The following is a 21,800-nucleotide window of genomic DNA, read 5'->3' on the forward strand; positions in this document are numbered from 1 at the left end:
ACGCATATAAGTAGGTGAAAACTGTAAACATATTGTTCGGTAATTGTAAAAATTGTGATTTGATTGTTGAATTAAAAAAAAAATTAAAATGTACGTCGTAATAAATAATGAAAAAAAAACTTTAAATAAACAATGATATAATTTATTGTTTCCCAAACATATATAACTAAAATGTAAATGGTATATTGAGTTCACCACTTATTATTTTAGACTAAATGAAGTACATGTGTCTATTTTAAATACAGCTTTATTAGTTGTTTGTTGTGTAACACCCTTGTGTAGATGGCTGTTGTGTAGACATATCAAGTAGACACACTCTAAATTACTCAAGTGTTTACACAGCCCCACATTAATATTCGCAGCCCTCTTCACATTACATATGGCAGTTTCAGTATTTTTTCAATTCTAATACCACTTTGAATTGTTGAATTTTAATTTAGTTTATAGTTAAATAACTAGAATAAATCGATTGATTAAAACGTTTTATTTATGTGTGTATATTGAATGTATCATTAACACTTTCTGTTTTGACTTTAGAGTAAACATTTTTTAATTTTGAGTTAGCCAAGTTAATTAACATAAGACTAAGTGGCCAGAGTAGCAAAGCTCGCGACATCCTTTTCTAAGCATAGAGCTTTGTAAACACGCAGGTCTCTTATAGCCCAGTCACAGTTGATAACAAGTTGGGGGGGGGGGGGGGTGGACGGTCTATGGAACAAGTGAAGTAGAGTTCACTTGTTTCTGTGACCTCGGCATATGAAGAGATAGGGTGGTCAGCACGCCTTTACTTTCCCTACTGACTTGAACCCGGAATTGAACTCGAGACTTCCGGGTTAGCAGTCCAGCTCTCTACCGTTAGACCACTCCGTCCCATAGGGGGTGGATACTGGTAAAAGTATATATTTCTATATATTTTTTTTTCATTTACCACACAGAAATCCAAATGAATTTCCACAAAGCCTGGACATCAATTTGTCCAGGTTTCAATCTGCTCACCACTGGGTAATATGCAACCTATCAATGCCAGTGTGTCAATGTGCGGAGTGAAATTTAATGTTCATAATCACTTTAGAACCAACTTACGTCAGTAAACGTATGTTTAAATTTTTAAAAAGTTACAAACATAATGGTACTATGAACGTTTATTTAAATAAATGCAAGTCTATGTGAAGACCAATATACTCAAAAACACTTAAATTAGAACAAACAATGTTCAAAGAAAAAAATCTTCTTTTTGATACGAACAATATTTTTGATTAAATTATTATGTATAGATTATACTATTAAAGTTAAAATATGTAATATAATAAAAACATCCTGTTTATATAGAATATTATTATGTTGTTTATCTCAAGATGAAGGATTTTGTTCTGATTTTATTAGAAGTTGACTTACTATTAATAGCAAATATTGTTTATATGGTTAAAATATATCTACGCCTTCAGATGACTAACGAGGTAAAATCTAGTTTGATATAAACAAATACTTATATTTCTAAGTAGCCTACACCTATTTCAAATCTATTTTCGTTTTGTAACTCTACCAAAATACATGTTTAATCAAGAAAGTTATTTTTGTATAGTACTACTTAGGCAAAACTAATCCATATTGATAATTTAACTATTTAAAAAAAAGTAACCCCATAAACATTTTAATTTAAATATGATAATATTGTTTATGAAAGATCTTTATTATTTGAAATCACTTCACTTTGCGAGTTGTGCTCATGTTAAGATGTGTATAATCTTCCGGTGCAGTTTTAGAGAGAGACTTCCCAAACCTAAATGATTACAAAAATAAACAATTAGAATTTTAAATTATTTTGATTCATTTTAAATTTGCTTTCTATCACCATAAAGAACAAAAAAGTAGGATGCTCTACAAACTAACTTTTTGGTAATGATGAAACTTATTATCGCCAAAATAAGAATGAAGATTATGCTGCCTGTGACAGCTCCTACAATTACGGGAACATCTGCATCTGCAATCATGTTAATTATTACATAGAGTTTATACATTTTATATTTGCTACTAGTTGTACCCTAATTCATGTATTATTTATATCTTTATAAACTCCATGAAAACAAAATATAACAAAAAAGCGAAGAAGGTCTTAATTTTATGAGATGTATATATATATATTATAAAGTAAGTATCATGTAACTACGTTAAACAAATAGGTCGGCCGTCACATAATCACCCGCAAAAAGAAAAAGTATATATATATATATATATATATATATATATATATATATATATATATATATATATATATATATATATATATATTATGTAGTTGCAAGTCGTGTAACCCCCTATTCCCATTTGCATAATGGCGTCAATTTAAGCAAACATTAAATTAATCCACCTATTAAATCAACTTGGAAAGAGCATCATATTCATAATACATTATTAGATGTGGTGTCAAGCCAACCCCGACGTTGGATGACGTGTCAGGTTTTATATATGTTTACCTCTTTAAATGAAAAAGTTGGTGACACCCCCAACCCCAACCTAGGGTGATAGCTTTAAATTAATAATAACGAAATATATCTATAGTCAGTTATTAATATAGCTTGAAGTAGCATTGTTTTCACTATAGTTAGCAACTTTACGTCATGATGTCAGCCCATCACCTCCACTTTGTTGGGATTGTCAATTTGTAGTTAAAATACAATATTGAACTTGAATTAATTATTAATTTAACTGGCAAATAACATTTTTCTTCTGTAAATTTTCAATTTTTGCCTTGGGTTCACATCCCCCCCCTCTAAATAGTGTCGCCTGGCGCGGTTCACCCCCAGTCTTATGTTGAATTTATATATATATATATATATATATATATATATATATATATATATATATATATATATATATATATATATATATATATATATATATATATATATATATATATATATATACATATATATATATATATATATATATATATATATATATATATATATATATATATATATATATATATATGTGTGTGTGTGTGTGTGTGTGTGTGTGTATATATTAATATATATGTAGGTATAAAGTTGTAGCATTGCTAAAGCAGTTTAAAGTACTTTTCTTCTTAATGGGTTAATTTTAAATATTTTATATATCATCTTGTTTTCATTTAATTCATAAAATGACAGTTTTGTAAACTTTATTTTTTAACATTTGTATAACTGATTTCTAATACTTTGGACTATAGAATAATAAGATAAAACAGTACGTTATTACGTTTTTATAAAATGATTTTACTTATCATATTCCTAGCTATAAAAACAAAAACTTATTTTACCATCATGCACATAATTATCTGAGTTTTGTCCCTTGGTAGTTGTATCACCAACTGTAGGTTCTATCATAAAAGGATAAATGTCTGCATAGCTGATTGGGTTTGTTGTACAGTGGTTTGGTGAGTACGAGCCTCTTCCTGAGGTTGTAGTACCTGGTATTTAGGATTTTAATTTGTTAAAAGATGTTAAACAACACCTTACTAACTTAATTAATTGTAATGAGTGAGGATAATTCACAAGCATATAAAGTGAATACAAGTGAAATCATGTTGAGAATTCTGCATTTAAAAAGTACTTTCATAGACTTATTTTAAAAGAAAATATTAATTTGAAAAGAAGGAGTTACTCTTTGTTGGTACAAGAAGTAGCATAGACGTGGGCAATCCGCACCAGGTTGCTGTCAGTAATATTGTTATTTCGCAATACCTGAACTACTGAAAATCGCTAACAGACGTTGAAATCATTCTAAATGATTAATTCTTTGAGCCTACTCAAATTCTTTTTAAGCGAAAAAAATAAATAAACGGCAAGACAGTGCCTTGTTAGACTGTTTTGTGTGCTTTGCTTTAGAGGATAAGCGTTTCCTTTTTAAAAATATTAGGGTTGCTAAAATTATAACCCTACAGTATTAATAATTACGTTTTATTTGGTAACCTTTGCCAATTCCAAACGTAAATGACAAATCTGTTTGTCGTCCAAAGCATACTCAAGTATTTTAGATTAGTTTAGAGCTTAATTTTACTGGGTTTGTTTTTACAACCTCCCATTTCGGATTATCTTTTTTTTTTACCTCTTTATAAAAAAACAACAAATTTGTAAAATTGAATTAATTTTATATACTCATTTTTCTATATCATCAAAATGTTTTTGCATCTTTGTTTTCAGAATATGGAAAACCACAATGACTGAGGATCTCAAAAAGCGCTTCAGTCCTAAAGAGATGTTGTTTCTGGTCATGATGGTGAAATGATCTTATAAAGTTGATAGTTTGCCCGGAAAACAAAACCCACTTGCCACATAACTATTATAATACTTGAATAATTGATAGCAACCACTGATCAACTCTTTCAGTGTTATAAAACTAAAAACAACCAGCATTAGCTAGCAACAGACAGGGATACATCTATTTCACACTTCAAACCAGATAAACCAGATGTTCCTCTAGACTTTTTAAAACGTCTCCTGGCTATACAATGCCTTTTCTGTCTATATATTGGAAAATATACATTTCAGCCAAAGATAAGTAATTTGAACAGTGTTGAGTGAACGAACAGAGGTCGAATTTATGTAGGCCCCTATGTACGGTTCTGTAAATTTTTGTTTTCATTTATTGTGCTTCTATTTTTAGTAATTGAGCATCGAAGCCATGAAGTTATTGTCGAGTTTACTAAAAAAAATGTTTGCTTCTACTTAAAAATAAAAATAAAATTTAAACATTTTTTAAATTCATTTTTTTTCCTTTAAGGGTAAGAGTTTCCCACTTTCTACCAAAATCTCGAAAGTTTAGTAGATGACAGCCAACTGTTTTGCGTCGGATTATTTTAATAAAATGTTTTTATACAGATGTTACAATTATTATGTCAATATTACCAGAGGGGCAAGCTACACAGTTTGATGACTTAGGCTGGTCCTGGTAAAATCCCTTATCACAATACAGACATGAAGCATTTCCTGGGGAATAGGATCCTGCTGGACAGTCCACTGATGAGTATATAAGAATAAAACTTCACTGTCTCTATATAACAAAATACAACTCTCCACTTAATAGTCATATGACTGTAACGTGGTCAAGCAGAAAAAAAAAAAACAACCACAAATACTTCCGTACATTCCATTAAAATCAGAACAGCAACACTTGTTATATAACGATTAATTTAAAAAAAAAACCTACCACAAAATCCACGCACAAACCCTGATCCTGACTGGCAAACTATTGTTGTCTCCACAGTTTGTGCCTTGCCAACGTATTTCACACCATCAATCGTTGCAGTAAAAATTGTTGCATTGGTTTTCATGATGTTTTGCAGAGTTTGTTCAATTTCCTCCAGCTTAGTAATTTGTGCATTCGCTTCTTGTTCTTTAAAAAAATGGTAGTTGACAGTTGAGTTATTGAATACCCATTTGTGAAATAAATTGTCAAAAATCAATATTTGCACTAAATCTAAAAGTCGTTATCAATTTATACAGCATAAAAATGATTATTTAAATAAAATGTAATAGTTCTTTACCAGACATATTTCCAAAGTATGTTTTCTCAGTATCATTATAACCAACAGGAGTTAAGGAGACTTGCATTACAATAACACCTAGAAATATAAGTATATATTTCTATAATTAATACTGACTTTTTCTTCTAGAAAATGGCACAAGAATCAAATTATTTAAAGGGGTATATAACAAAATCATAATCGCGATTTAGAATTTGATGAAATACCTGGTAATAATTGTGACAGTTACAATCTTTCAATATTACATTGTCCCGATGATTGTAATAAGCAATTTTTATCTCTATGACACATTAATATAGCTTGTGAAAAAAGCCTGAATGTTTTAGACTGTTGATATTATAATTTTTCTTTTTCCTATAACTAAGTTCAGGTATAAAATTCTAGGAAATTTTTCAAGCATGTCCATATTGTACCAATGGATCTCTTCCTACTAGTCTTGCAGTTTGACTGTGACGCCACTGTGAATGTACAAGTGCCTTGTTTAACACAGTCCTGTTGTGATAGTTGATTATTTACAGAACTTTCTAGATCAACAGATGATGGTGGCTTGTTGCAATCTATGTCATAGGTGGTTGTAATGACAGGGGACACTGATTCAGGGATCTTCCTGTCTGCAAAAGTGAGAGGTATTGAACACGTTTAAGTAGGAAATAGATTCTGCCGTTAGTAGCTGTTCTCGTTTAGATAGGCCTACATATTAAATGCTGTTCAATTGTAAAACTGCTTGATCCTTTTTAATAATTATGTCTTAACTTTTTTTTTCGTTTACAGATTAATGTTGGATAAAGTTAAGAATATAAAATACTCTAAAGAACTATAAATGTATGACATATCATTAAATCGTATTTTAAACAACTTAAGAATTGTTGTAACAGCTCAGAACCCCAGGGGTGGATTAAACTTGGGCAGGAACCCCAGAAGGTTGCCAAATATATTTACAAACAAGCTCCTTTATCAAGCTATCAACTGATTCGAAATTTTCAATTAGCAACAACCTTGTTACAATAGATCAGCCAATACCTGGGCTTATATTTATATAACCAATATGTGCGCATCGAAAACCACACTTCTATCCTCTGGTCATCCACTTAACATGAAATCCACCAGTATTTGGATGTCAACAGGTACCACGCGTAGGGAGCATTCATTACAGTGTTAGGTGGTTTATTAGAAAAAAATGTAAGGGCCCCTTGGCCACTGCTAACCCATCCCTTCGCACCTCATCCCCTTTAATTCGCCACTGTAAATAACCCTGTAAATAAACATTTAGAGTAAATTCTAAAAATGCTTTTTTTTATTGTATATAACTGTTTAAAAAGTTTAAGTTATCAAATTTACCCCAAAACCCCTTATCCAGAAATGCTATTTTGATATAGTTGAACACTTATAAAAAATAAATATTTTATTGAAATGTGTACCTGAACAAGCTGGTGTAAGACCAATTGGATTATCCCGTGTTTGTTGTGACCAGGTGTAGTTACTGGTGGGTCCACATTGGAAAATGTTGTCAGTTGATGGCATCAGAACAAGACCAGGTAGACAGACAATGTTACATGTCTGCAGGCCAGAGCTGTCTGTAGAACAGTTCCATTCTTTCTGGCCCTCACGTAGCTCTGGGTTCTTGCAAACTAAAAAACAATTAGATTAAAACAACGAACGATCATTCTTGCTGTCAGATCCTGATTTACTGCATACCAAGTGCAAATGAATGACAAATTCATATACGGCAACTCCATAATTCATAAACGGTAAATCCATCACAGCAAACCCATACACGGCATATAGCCCTAAAACAACTGTAAATAAATAATAAAAAATAAATAAAACCTAATAAGAATTGGTGTTTTTGGATCCTATTAATATAAAGCTTGCTTCCAAAAAAAAAAAAAGAGTTTCTAGCTTGAGATTTTTAAAGTTATTATTCTTCCTTGAGAACTGATTATACACATTTCCCCTACATTTTCTTATCTGTCATATGAAAATTGATTATCTACAAAGTAATTAAAAACCTTTGTGTATGTCGCCATTTTTATGACCATCTATTTATAATAAGCATATGGTATTTTTTAGAAAATACAAAAAATTATAAAGACTATTTTTAATACTCTAAACATTTTTGTTACACAGGACAGCGGCTGTTTGGTTTCGACTATTTATCTAAAGCGAAATAACATAAATATCAGTGGCAACAAGTACATTGGGTAAATTACTATACTACAAACCTGGGCATTTCTCATTGTTGCATGGGTGTGTTTGAATTGCATGAGTAGAGTCACAAGGTTTTCCTCCCAGACTTGGAGCTGGGTTGTCACATGACCTTTGTCTGGTTGACACACCACCTCCACAGCTACGGCTGCAGGGGCTCCACACACCCCATGCTCCAAAACCTCCAACAACTAGCGTGCATACAAAAGTAAATATTGTTAGACCTGATTTATATAACAATTTATATTTATTTTCTTACATACTTTATTAGTTATCAAATTGGGTAAAATAGTTTTAACATTATACAGTACCTTAGCGGATGTAGGTTTTGTTTATTTTAAAACATTAGAATATGGTGCTTCCACTTACCTAGTCTAAAATATATTAACTACTTCTGTTTTAAAATGCGTTACCTGGACAAACTGACAAGGTACAAAGTTTACTGCTAGTTTTAGGACCCTGACATGGCAGACCACCATTAACAGCAACTTGGGCAATTGTACGAGAACGTGTTGCTGTACCAGAGCCACATGTTACATCACATGTCCACTGTGTCCAGTCACCCCAACTACAGTCTGGTCAAGACATATAAATGTTTTGCTTATGAAATAAATGAAAAGAAAAGTGTTATTGGTAGTTTCTGAAGAATAACTTAGAAATACAGGTAAGTCAATATATTTTTATGAATAATTTTGCAATTAGTGGTAGTTTTGTGTGCGGACAAATGATATAAGTAAATTTACCTTGACAGCCAGTGTCACAAACTTGAGTCTCAGTCTTTGAACCTTGACAGAGTTCACCCCCATTTTCTGGTTTAGGGCTGTCACATTCTCTTGATCTTGATTTAACACCAGACCCACAGGTCACTGAACAGCTTGACCATTGGCTCCAGTTTTCCCAGCCTCCATTCACAGGGTCTTGTAAAAGATAGCAACAAAAACCCCAATAATAAAAATGGAAATAAATTATTTTGTGATAACTTTGGTTTGTACAGATTTTAGTAAGACATTCATAAAACCATTTTAAAACGAACATTTCAAAAGTATAATAATGATATTGTTATGTTATCCAATAATTTAACAACAAATCTCTAGTTGCTATTAAAGTTTTAATAGAAAACATAAATTTTTAAGCCGTGATTTATAATACTATATTTTAAACAATCTTAAAAAGCATTTTTAAAAATTACCATTAGGTGCGTTACAAAGTAGTCCTGTAAATCCGATTGGACATGAACATGTGTAGCCTTTGTTTTGTGGCTGATTCACACAAGTGGCTCCATTCTCACAGTGATGTCCAACACAGAAATCTGGGGCATTTTCACACTGGTCACCTGTCCATGGGTCATCACATACACATGTGAGTACATCAGTCCCAGCAATACAGGTGCCATATGCTCCACAGGGTTCACCAGTACACAGGTCTTTGTCTGATGGAGAAATGTTTGCAGCATTATAAGCAAAGAAAAACGTATCACTTACAATAAAATAAATGTATTAGTAATGTTAAGCAAAACTTTTGGTATAGCATTCAAATTTAAAAAAAAAAAAGTTTATATTTAATAACATACTACAAATTAGGCAAAATAGTTTATAATATATGTTACTTTTAAACACATTGGAATACTAGTGGCGAAATGTAAACAGATTTCATTTGGGCTGTATGATAAATATAATTCATTGTTCTCTGTACTTTTATTTCTATTTTCTTTAACTGATTTGTTAAAAAATAAAAGAACAATATTCATTTTAAAAAAAAATTAAAAAATCAGATACATACCATTACAAGTACTATTAGTCATGATGAGAGACTCCCATGGTTTAAATGCAAGCACATGATTGTCTACTTGTTTGTTACATGAAGTGCTGAACTCTTTAATCTGGGATTCTGTGTAGGCTGTTGTTGTCATTTGGATGCCACTCACAAGTATTGCTGTTCAAGAAAACAAAAGATAAGGTATACTTTTAAAACAATGCAAACAATAAATGCTACAATTTTTGTAGCATTTTTAACATTTCTACTAATGTGTGTTTTATAAAATTTCTGCAACATAACAGTTTTAATTTTCCGAAGATGATCCTTAACCAAACAAAAATTACTCTTACTTAAAATATTAATTTTCAAAAAGTTTCAATAAGTTTATAGGTACATTTTTAATCTTTTGAGCAAATCATGTATATTTTAACTAGATTTCTGTATAATGTTATACTGATATTATACAACTGTTATAATATTTTAGAAAGGAGATTTATTCCTACATTTAACATTTGAAGAGCTCTGAAAGTAAATATCCTTCTTGCTCAGATCTGACACTGAGGTGACATTTACACTTTCCATCATTTGACCATTGACGAAGAGAGTTGCATTTCTTGATGAATACACAACAGCCACATGATTCCACTTCCTGTGAGTGACAACATAGACAAAACTATTATTACTACCCTAAGGTTTATAATTAACTATCAGTAATATAACAGTAAACTATAGTCATATACCCAGTGGCTTGCAGAGAAGCGGGACAGACAGGCATCAAGTTGTAGGGGAGGGGTTATGCATTTAAATGTGATGCTTTTATTTTAGTTTATAAAACATTGTGGTAATTTTTGTTATCTAATATTTCAATTAGATCCGAGCCGAAAATCTTAAATTGCCAAACTCAACCTAATCAAATTGCATTTAGCATCGATGAAGGGGAGTGTAATTGTCAAATCCTTAGTAAATGCAGTCTTTAACTTACAGTATAGGGCATCTCTTAGATTTAGAGTATACACTGTATAGTCATCTTTATTGATGTTTGAGGTTTAGAAATAATCACGAGATTATCTCACAGAGATATTTTTTTTTTAAAAATACTTGGAATGTATCTTGTTGAGCAGCTTGTTATGATTCATTATTATATATTTTAGGGCATCTATTAAGTAGACCATTAAAGTCCAAGTCATTATAAAATAAGTAGACCGCATTTTTCGATTTATATATTTTAGGAGAATCTTTAAGGTAATTATTCTTATATTCATTATAATACATATGAAAGGTAATCATAAAGCTAAGATACCTACATTATGGTATATAATGTAGGGGCATCTTTAAAGAGTTAATGCACATGCTCATTGCAATACAGTTTAAGGACATCCATTGGAGAACTATGCCTATTTTAATTATTATAATCTCTTTGGGTCATATTTAAGATAATTATGCCCATTTTCATAATGATGAAATGTTTGTTCATTTGTAGAGTAATCATTCCTATAATGTTGTTTTTTTTTAATTTGTATGGGCACTATTTACAATTTATTCTTTTTCATACTTTTTAAAAATTGTATGAACATAATAAGAACAATAATTATTTATTGCTTTTGATACATTGTGTAATATAATTTAGGATAATTATGCCAATAATGATTTTTATAAATTGTGTTAAAGTTGTGTTTTATTTTAATTTATAGTCTGTAAAATTATTGTTCCAATTACTATTTTACCAAAATATGAGGAGCTTATACATTATAGGGTTATACTTGAGACACCTTGTAAAATGCACAGTTACACGCTACACCTAAAGGGGTAGACCCGCCCCCTCCCACCCCCCACAACCTGTCCCCTAACTTCTAACCACCGAAATTCAATTTTCACACGAATCAAGCCTAAAATATGTCAATGTTTTAACCTCAATTGCGTTTTGTGTCGTGTTATTTAGACATATGAATGGGGATATATGGAGTTGCCCCGAGGTATCTACATAGCTCTGCTAGCCAATGACCATATTTTTATAGTATCATTAAACTTTAAAGTTTAGTGTGCTGTATGTAGTCATTTTATAAAACTTTAAATACTTGATTTTTCTGTGACTTGTAGAACTACTAGTTTGACGCTGTATCTGTATACTTATGGTGTCAATAATTAAGGATGCTGAAGTTTGGTTTGAAGAATTTGTTAGAGATATTATCAAATAAGAGGTGTCCATGTTCGAAACATCAGCGATCCATAACATAAATGTGAATTTGTTTGGTAAATCATCGTATATTTGGATGGCAGGCTTCGAGGTATTTTCATTCATTCGGATATCATGGGCTGAAAATGTAACAAAAATATGAGAGATTTAAATGTGAACATAAAAACGAATTGTGCTAAACAATGTCGAATTAATTTGTAGCATGTCGTAGACAGTTTAAATATTTAAACATTTATTAAACATAAATTTTACTTAGGCATTCTGTAATTGCTGCTGCTCCAGTAGACAGTGTAGACATCCCATATGGACAAAGTGTACACTGTTTCATGCCATACTGAGAGGCAAAAGTTCCTTTAGGACAAGAGTTACATGGCTGGATACCAGTGGATGAGAAGTGGCCAGGTAAGCAGAGGTCTGTAACACAAAAAACATGGCGTAGGAATTGCAAGACATAAAATGTTAACATTTTAAACTTTACTTCAAAGAAATTATTAAAACTTAAATGTAGTAGAACATAATAACACACAGTTTTGTAAATGCTTAATCCCATTCCTTCTCCACTCGCCCCCCTCCATTCCCCCCTCCCAACATAAAATAGGGAATGGCGGATATAGGCCTATGAAACATTAATAAATATGTTTAGATGGAATGGTATGTTATCAAATATCTTCTTATGTATGTCTTAAATCTTTTTGTTGCTTTTTGTTGAGGCATTAAAGCTAATCATCCCAAATATATATATATATATATATATATATATATATATATATATATATATATATATATATATATGTATAAATAAACGACAAAAAAAAACGTTAAACGATAAATTTGAATATTTTAGTTTAATTAATTTTCCATCAATTTCTGGAATTTTAATGGCTAGAAAAAATTCTCAAAAACTTTAATTCCTATACCATACCTAACCAAAGGAAAAAAAAATGCGCTTTAATATACATCATTTCCATTTTTTTTTAACCTTTAAAATTATCTGACTGAACATTTTAGACATTTGAAGCATCATCTGGCAGTAGTTAGTATAAAATGCAGATTCTGTAAAACAATATAAATGCACATACTTTGACAATCCATGACAGATGTGGACATACTCTTTCTTGTTGTTGTACCTTCAGGACATGAGGTACAAGTATAAGATATGTCCTGGCCCTGGTAGGTTCCTTGAGGACATGGATCACATTTTTTTGTTGAGTTGTTGTAGGTAAAGCCAGGTCCACAGCCAGCTGTTTGATCAAGTACAAAAACTAATAAACTTGTCTGGGAAAGTAAAGCTGATTCACCACATACATTCCTTCATCTATCTTGTATTTAAAAGGACATACTAAACATTATATATATATGTTATTCTGGATTAATTTTAGGGAATATTTTATAAATTAACAAAGAATATACTAAAATAAATCCAAAGTAATTAAAAACAATCTCATTATAAAATTTAAAACTAACAGCTATACTGAGTACAAAGTTATTTCCTTAATCCTACCACAAGACATAGTGCTATACACAATGACTGTTCCTGATTCACAACTAAACACACTGTCTCCATATATGAAGGTATCAAATCTTCCGATTTCAGGAATGTTTAATTTTCCAGCGTCGGAAGCGTCTACAATTTTACTGTTGATGTTTTCTACAAGTGTCTTGTAATAGGTTTGTGTCTCTGATGGGCTGTTTTGATCTTTGTATTCTCCAAGACTTATTACAGCTTGAATCTTAAGTGATTCAAAATATTCAGGATGAAATGATTTTAAGATACAATACACACTTTTAAATTTTTATAATCACTATGATATAAAGCCATTGCTGTAGCTAATATCTAATTTTTAAAGAAAGAAGACATAATCGAACTAAAAGATAGTATAGACCTTATACTGAAATTGTTCAGTCTCTCGAGCCATCCTTGTTTTAGCCGCTCTTCTCCTTCTTCTCTGTACTACAGGTCCACACGTAACTTCTATTGTGTCTATAGTGCAGCCATCAGCACCGCAAGCATCTGAAACCACATTTTCCAACAAAAGTAGAAAATTGTGTTTAATTTCGCTACTGTCGGAGCTGCACTCTTGAGTAAAGTAATAAAAGTCTGGCTTTGTTAATGCTGTGCCTGGCTGACGACGAACTGAAATAGAGAAGCAGAGTTTATATTTTGGTAGATGATATAATGATACTCCATCATATATTAAGCATACTATGTGAATGTACTATACATTAAAAACTACAATACATAAATATAGTATAGTGGCTGGCATGCTTTTTACAATAACAATTATAGAGCTTTTGAGTTACAAATACATAATACTAATCAGGATTGAAGCTTTTTATGTCTCTGAATCTTATTTGAATACGCCAATTTGTTACCACTCTTCCTAGAAAGAAGCAAAAAAACAAACGACCAAATAGTCATTCATTGAATTGTAGGTTGTCAATAGCGTTTGTTGACCAAGTACCACAAGTTGTATTTAAAAGTTAAAAATTAACTTCGTATCTACATTTTAAATTAATGCATTCAGCTCCCGAATGATTATAGTTGTTACATGACTTACAAACAATAATTGGCGCTTTGGGCTGGTAAATAGGTCACCAACCAGTTCTACGGCTCAATAAAACCTGCATGAGCCATAGAACTGGTTGGTGACCTACTTACCAGCCCTATAGTGACGATATGATCTATTTAAAAAAATGTAAAAATAAAAAATGCTAGTTCACCTTGTGTAGAAATTTAATGTATTGTTAGCTTTGAAGAATTTTGACAAGTGATACTTAATACGAAGAAGAAGTAAAAATAGAATAATTAAAACATTAATTTCGAGTTTCTTTGCACAATTATAATTTTTCCTCTAGAATCCGTTTACAAAAACGTAAAAATGATAGTGCAAACATTAAATGTAAGCTACTGTTACTAAAAGGTTATAATAGTATGCACATTTCAAAATTTCTCACCTGTACATCCTGGAATAAAATCACTTGGCTTCCATGTGCCTTTAGTGCAGGTGTACTGATCAGGTGCTGATGCTGGGTAGGTGAAGTTGATGTTACACAGCAGGAAACAAATCTCGCTTCCAACACCACCTATCACATCGCATGCCAAGGCGCCATTGGTAGGGCTGGTCAGCTTTTTGCAGGATTGAGCTGAGTTATAAATATTGAGGCCTTGTGTATTGTCTTAGAATAATAATCAACATATATGACTTTTCTAAAATAAAAATTTAATATGTTATTGACTAATTGCAAGTCGTTAGGAGTTGAATACACAAATAGCCCTTTAGCAGTTTATCTAATAGTAGTTTAAATCAAAGGCGTAGACAAGGTGTATTGGGGGGTGGGTTACATTCCGTACTGAGTTTCTTCCAGGCATCTCTTCGGGGGGCTTAGACCGAAAAAATTCTACCGACCCCCCCCCCCCCCCCCCCCCCCGAACGAAATGAAATTTATATAATTTATAGAGAAAATATATACTTTTAACAGTGTCCGCCCCCCTCCCCCTCCCCCGAAGAAAGTCTACCGCCCCCCCCCCCCAAAAAAAAAAAAATTTCAAGTGCTTTCCCAACCGGAGAAAAAAGTCTGGAAGAAACACTGATCCCGTCTGTAAAATTGTGTTACTGTCATAATACCACTGTTACTTATTTAAACATATTTCTGAATCAGTATCTATATATATAATTCTCTTCTGGGATCAGTTAGAAAACAAGCTGCAAGCGCGCCTTTGCAGTCCCCTCTCTTCATCTCTATCACTATCACTACCACCCCCACCCCACCCCCACATGTTCTGGTGAGCGGTGTTCACTCTGTTTACATTTTACAATCATAGAGACGGGTTTGGTGACGGCTATTAGGGGCAGATAATTGAGTTTGAAACGATTTTAAACTTAGAGGAGGTAACTAAGAGGAGGCTGCTTTCACGTGGGGGGGGGGGGTTAGTGTTTTTAAGCAAATATTTTCAATGGCAGCATTGGTACTGTCGAATTCACAAATTATAAATTACTGAAAAGTAGAAAAAAAAAAAAAAACTAAATAGCGGTGTATGATACGCAGAGGGTCGGCTCGTATATGTATAATTGTATATGTATGTTTAGAACAGTCATCTAAAAACTGACGCTATGTTCACTCTGAGGTGGTCCCCCCCACCCTCACCACCTAAAACGGGACAGGCCTAAATTGTGTAGCGCGAAATTAATGTCACACTTAGGTATACGCTGTGTAGAATAATTGACCTAAAGTGACCGGACTGTGGTGAATGAAGTTGAACCTCCCCCGCTTACGTTTTGCTTTACAATTTATATATATATATATATATATATATATATATATATATATATATATATATATATATATATATATATATATATGTGTGTGTGTGTGTGTGTGTAAAACATATGGTTACCAGCCAGGGGAAGGAAAAATATGAAGTTTTAATTCATCGAGTTGCGGCCCCTGTGGGGCTGTGGCCCTGTTGACTTAGTTGTTTTTTTCATGCTCTGGTGAGCGATGTTACCTGTCTTCCGTGTCATGTGACATGGGACTGTGGGTAGTTTCGTGCCTAGCCGTGTCAGTCACACGCAAGCCTGCTGTCTATGAACACGGTGACCAAGATGTAGACCTAATGAAGGGCTAGAGTTTTTATCTTGGCTAGTTTGTTTTCTTGGTTTCTTGTTGCTTCAGTATTTTCTCTCGTCGTACTACCGTGTTGCATCGCCGTCATGGCTCGATGCTGTGAATAAAGGAGTACTTGACAACAACTGTCGGTGTCAGTGTGTTCTTAATCTCAGGGTCAGCCCGTCTTAACCACAACACCTCAGTGGCTAAAAGCATCCCCAGTGAGTGAGGGTTACATTTGGCGCCCAACGTGGGGCTTGACCTTGGGAGGTAGGATGGAAAACATTGATCCGATGTTGGAGAAGTTATCGCAGGAGTTGGCCGAACTGACGGCTAAGATGGCGGCGATGAAGACAAGTGCGCAGCGGCCCGTGACGGTGGAGGTGTGTGCTCCAGCACACAGCAAGCTGAGCGTTTTCACCGGCTTTCCACCCACTGGAGGAGGGGAGGTGAGTTTCCCGGAATGGGAAACCCAAGTGTAATGTTTGCTGCGGAACACCAGCGTTCAGAACCCGTTGCCACGCGTCTTAGGCAGCCTGAGAGGGATTGCCTATGAGCGGGTGAAGCAAGCTGCGAGTCCAGAGGAAGTGCTATGCCTACTACAAAGCACTTTTGGCGACACCCGATGTGCCGAAGACAGGTATCTGCAGTTCAGCCGACTCACTCCACATCCAAGGGAGTCAGCGTCGGAATTTCTCTGCCGACTGTGGTCAGAGATGACGAGGCTAAACCAGCAGCGTATCTTTACTGAGGCCGATGCCCAGAAGAAGGTGTATCACACTTTCTGCAAGGGGGTTTCACCTCTTCTGGCGCTCAAACTTCGCGGCACATTTGGTTTCGCAGGGGAAGCCAGTCCAAAGGTGGAGGACGTCCTGAAAGCTGTTAAAAGGCTGGACGGGACAACTGAGTCCCCAGTCGTAGCCAAGAAAACAAACTAGCCAAGATAAAAACTGTAGCCCTTCATTAGGTCTACATCTTGGTCACTGTGTTCACAGACAGCAGGCTTGCGTGTGACTGACACGGCTAGGCACGAAACTACCCACAGTCCCATGTCACATGACATGGAACACAGGTAACATCGCTCACCAGAGCATGAACAAAACAACTAAGTCAACAGGGCCACAGCCCCACAGGGGCCGCAACTCAATGAATTAAAACTTCATATTTTCCCTCCCCTGGCTGGTAACCATATGTGATGTGTTACATATATATATATATATATATATATATATATATATATATATATATATATATATATATATATATATATATATATATATAGTCATTTACCGTTACAATATGGCTTGATATTCCCTGGCCACACCCACTGAAGTCCTGTAGACAGCTTGTCACATTTGATGGAGCTGGGACCTGTGATTGGGTTACCATCTGTACAGTTGAGGAGACAGCTGGCCCCATACACGTATTGGTTGGGACAGTTGTAGTTGATGAGGACTTTGCCGGATGTGTCTATGTTGGGTGCTTCACAGGAGGTGGCTAATAGAACAATAGTTTACATTTTATAAAAGACCAAAAGCTTTCTGTAAGCATTTTTAAAAGGTGACACAATATTTTTTTTTGCCATTGCCAAAGCTGTTAGAGGTCTAATGTTAATGTATTAAATTTCTAACTATTACACATTGAAATGTCAACAAAATGCACTGTTAAAAATAAAGGTCTACGTCTCAAATCATTAAGATAAGATAGTCCAACATAATTTTCAATGAAACCTATGGCAAACCAAAACCAGAATTATCATTGACACCAACGTGTCTGGATCGAGCACGCCCCGAGAAGAGGTCAGCATCGCGAGACAAACGTTAGACAATAACTCAAAGAGGAAAGATAATGATGCCGATGTAAACAATCTTGGGAAAGGACAGTGGAATGAGAAACAATATCTGCTGTGCTAAAGTGAACAGAGTTGACTAAAACAGAGTACATTAGAGAGAGCTGCAGCCAATTGATAAAAGTCAAACTTTTATCATGATTAGTTGTTTACCACTGTCAATAAATTTTCAATAAAATCAATACTTTATTGTCGTTATTTTTTAATTACTACATTTTATATTATTTAAAATGTTACATGTATTCAAACTATTTTTTTAAGTATAATCAGCTCCGTACTTTTAACGATGACATCAAATGTGCAATTAACTGAGTTCCCCTGCCTATCTGTGGCAGTTACAGTCACTGTACTTGTGCCAATGTCAAAAGCTGAGCCGGAGATTGGGTTGCCAAGTAAAACAACAGGTTCATTAGAATTGTCTGTAGATTTTGGTAGAGTGTAGTTCACATATGTAGGTTCTCCTAGACTGGCGGCTTCAACCTCAAAGCTTGCTGGGCAACCATCAGGAAATATTGGTGCTTGAGTGTCTACATATAAAGAAATATGTTTAATTAAGTAAAAGCCTTTACAAATATTTTTGTCTGAAATATATATTAAATTTTCTTTTGCTCCTCTATGGTTTGTGAATAAATTTACATAATCTGCAATTTATCTGCATGCAACAAGCAATGTGATATTGCATTTTCGCAACAACAAAAAAAAACCATAATCTATTTGCATACAACAGTTCTTTGATTTAAAAAAAAATTGCTCACCTAAACACGATCCAGTTTGCGACCACTCAACGTTAATGTTACACGTGATAGTCAGGGGTGGCTGGGCAGTGTAACCTTGGTCACAGTTCAGTGAACAAACATCTTGGTATCTCTGACCATTTGGACACGTGAAGTTGCCTTTTGCTACAGGTGGTGGGTCCACACATGATCGAGCTGGGTGGAGATTAGATAGACGTCTTAACTTTATATGCGCGTGGCTGAGGTATTCTATATACTGTTTTACTTTCAAATAGCTGTAGTTTGCGGTGAATGATGGATTTGTTTGTGGAAGTGGTACTATAATAGTAAGTGATGAATATGTTATTAGTTGTTTTATTAGGTTTTATTATATTTTATTAGTTTATTAATTTTATTGAGATACTAGTATGTGCATTGTTGTTTCATTATTAGAAGATACATTTTTATGAAATGATGTTTAGTGCATTGTGAAAGTAGGGCGAACTTGGTTTGGATGCACACGATAGTCTATCTTTCTTTTTAATGGTAGTCACTACCGTAATGGTAGCCAGAGTTTCTTCCACGATAAATAAAGGGCATTAGTTTTGATTGAGGCGTAGTGTATTTGTAAAAATGCTTACACATTTAATGTTAGTCTAAGTTAGTCAATGGCTTTGATTTTATGATATGCTGTCATTTGTGTGTGTGTGGAAATTGTATTAGTTCTAATTTCGGCCATTGTGAATATTTAATGGACAGACCGCGTGTTTCAAGACTATTTTCCATTGTATGTGAATACGCCTGTTGTCCGCTGTAGTCGCATTTATTTGCTGTTTTTTTTACTTTTTTTTTATATTTTAGACTCTCTGTGGGTTTACATTTTGTATTGTGTATATGTATAGAGTATAAACATGAATATTGTTTATTTTTTGTTTTAAATTTTATTTCTTCGTTCTGTGGTTGTGTATTTCAAAGTCACGTGATAATATGATGGTGAATTTCGTTTATTCGCACTATTGTAGTTCTGTTTTAAACATTAATTTTAAGTACATTAAAGAAGCAGAGTTAGTATTAAGTATGTTTATAATTAATATTGCTACACTTGCATTACAATTTACTTTAAGTTTTTAATTAATTTGGAATAAATGCTAAATTAATTTGTAAACATACTTTTAAAATGCATTGGCTGAGTTTTTACATAATTATTTAAACAACAATGTCAAAATTACACTGCAGTTTAAAAGTGATTGCTAATATTAATAAAAAAGATTTGGAGTTAGGTACTAGCCCTAATAAATTAACTCTTATATAGATTACATAATATATTTAAATATATTGTAAATGTATATATTTATACTGGGGCACAATAACATGTAACTTACACATTGTTTCATATGTAATCTAAATGTAACCTTACGTTGACAAACTGGTTTGGCACCACTCCATGTCTGGTTCTCTAGACAAGTCTGTGTTGATACGTCCACCAGCTCATACGCTTGTTGACATGTTGTAGTACAGACAGATCCATAAGCGTTACCTACCATGAGAACAGTTTACGAATGAGTTGTTCCCCTCAATGTAATCATCACAACGTCTGACTAGAAAGCGTATTAATTGCTATCTTACGAAAACAAATATGTATATATCATTAACTTTGAAATCTAAATATATTTTGCTTTTGAAATAGGAAAACTGTATGGTATACAAGTAGTCTATATTCTTGATTTGTCATTCGAAGTGGCTATCTTGATCTGGGTCCACATAGATGTGGTTCACTATGGTTTCATGACAAATTAAATAGCAAAACTGTTACTGACTACATCAAAGGTGTGGGTCTTGAATTTCGTTTTTGCAATCTCTTTTACACTGAAGTGAAATGTTTAAATTAACTTTTAGTTTTAAAGACAGCATGCATAGTTAAGCCATGCTTTCATGCATTTTCCATATGTGGCCAGATCAAGTGTAAAAAAAAAACTGATAGGCCGGAATACTACACAGAAAACAAAACATGCAGCGTTTCCACAAACACTAGAATATATGAATAAAAATAAAACCATCCTTTTTAATATTTAGATATTAAAATGACAGCCACGTCTCAACAAAATGAAATTATGCAAATCGAATATTATGTTATCGTGGCAATTGTCAACTTATTTCGTTTCTTCTTTGATCGCATCGAAGCTAGTAATTAATAAATATACATAATTCTTAAAAAATCGCATCTATTTTAATTATCAAGCTACCCGTTATTATGCCAAGTTTGACCACAATGCTTTTTACCACTTGGTGATCTATCAAAAAGACCAAATAAACACTACTTTATTATTATATTTATCTCACCTTTAACGTGAACCAATTTAGAACAGCGAGTGATTAAGTTAGAGCTGTCTATAGCAGTAAACACGACAGGTGTGGTGCCCACATCAAACAAGGATCCTGATTGTACATCGCTTGTTACAGTAACTGGTAAACCAGAGTTGTCCTGTACTTTTGGCGGGTCCCAGGTCACATTAACCTTAGCCAGTTGGGGTCCCGCGAAAACTTCAATGTCTGGTCCGCAGTCAACAGTAGGAGGTGTTGCATCTAAAGTAGATACATTATTACATTAAAGGTAGGTTTCAAAGCGACATATACATGTGTTATTTGTAAAGGATTTAATTTAAATATAACACATTTTTCCTTATTGAAAAAATGTAGTTTACTGTGTATGATAATTTTTAATACTAATTCTCTATAATTACTTTGTTGTTTGCTTATTGTAACGTAAAATTTCTCACATTCTGTATAGTTATAGATGCCAGCGTTAACACACTGCTAATTGTTTCCAATAACCACTCGGGTATTCGGGTATTTGTCGCATCAGTTTACTGCATGATTGCAATGCACCCATTCTACTTACAGACTTACGGACTTACAGACTTACAGACTTACAGACTTACAGACAGACAGACA

General features: G+C 33.4%; 1 protein-coding gene across 1 annotated transcript; it reads right to left on the reverse strand.

Annotated features, from left to right (window-relative positions):
- Nucleotides 1-1,306: 1,306 nt before the first annotated feature.
- Nucleotides 1,307-21,287, reverse strand: LOC131940263 (uncharacterized). Its single transcript, XM_059298900.1, has 25 exons — nt 21,189-21,287; nt 20,266-20,446; nt 18,891-19,064; nt 18,414-18,662; nt 17,577-17,783; nt 14,634-14,822; nt 13,562-13,812; nt 13,180-13,408; nt 12,758-12,919; nt 11,931-12,092; nt 11,560-11,797; nt 9,988-10,133; nt 9,509-9,661; nt 8,919-9,158; nt 8,473-8,646; nt 8,143-8,304; nt 7,747-7,920; nt 6,943-7,152; nt 5,938-6,135; nt 5,525-5,602; nt 5,188-5,373; nt 4,887-4,997; nt 3,299-3,448; nt 1,891-1,981; nt 1,307-1,780 (listed from the first exon to the last, which is right to left on the reverse strand). The coding sequence occupies exons 2-25, from the start codon at nt 20,390-20,392 to the stop codon at nt 1,702-1,704; spliced, it is 4,140 nt and encodes a 1,379-aa protein (XP_059154883.1). The 5' UTR covers nt 20,393-20,446; nt 21,189-21,287; the 3' UTR covers nt 1,307-1,701.
- Nucleotides 21,288-21,800: the final 513 nt, after the last annotated feature.

Source organism: Physella acuta, unplaced genomic scaffold (assembly GCF_028476545.2).
Source record: "Physella acuta isolate Inbredline_101_S28 unplaced genomic scaffold, ASM2847654v3 ptg000314l, whole genome shotgun sequence".
NCBI classification, from domain to species: Eukaryota; Metazoa; Mollusca; class Gastropoda; family Physidae; genus Physella; species Physella acuta.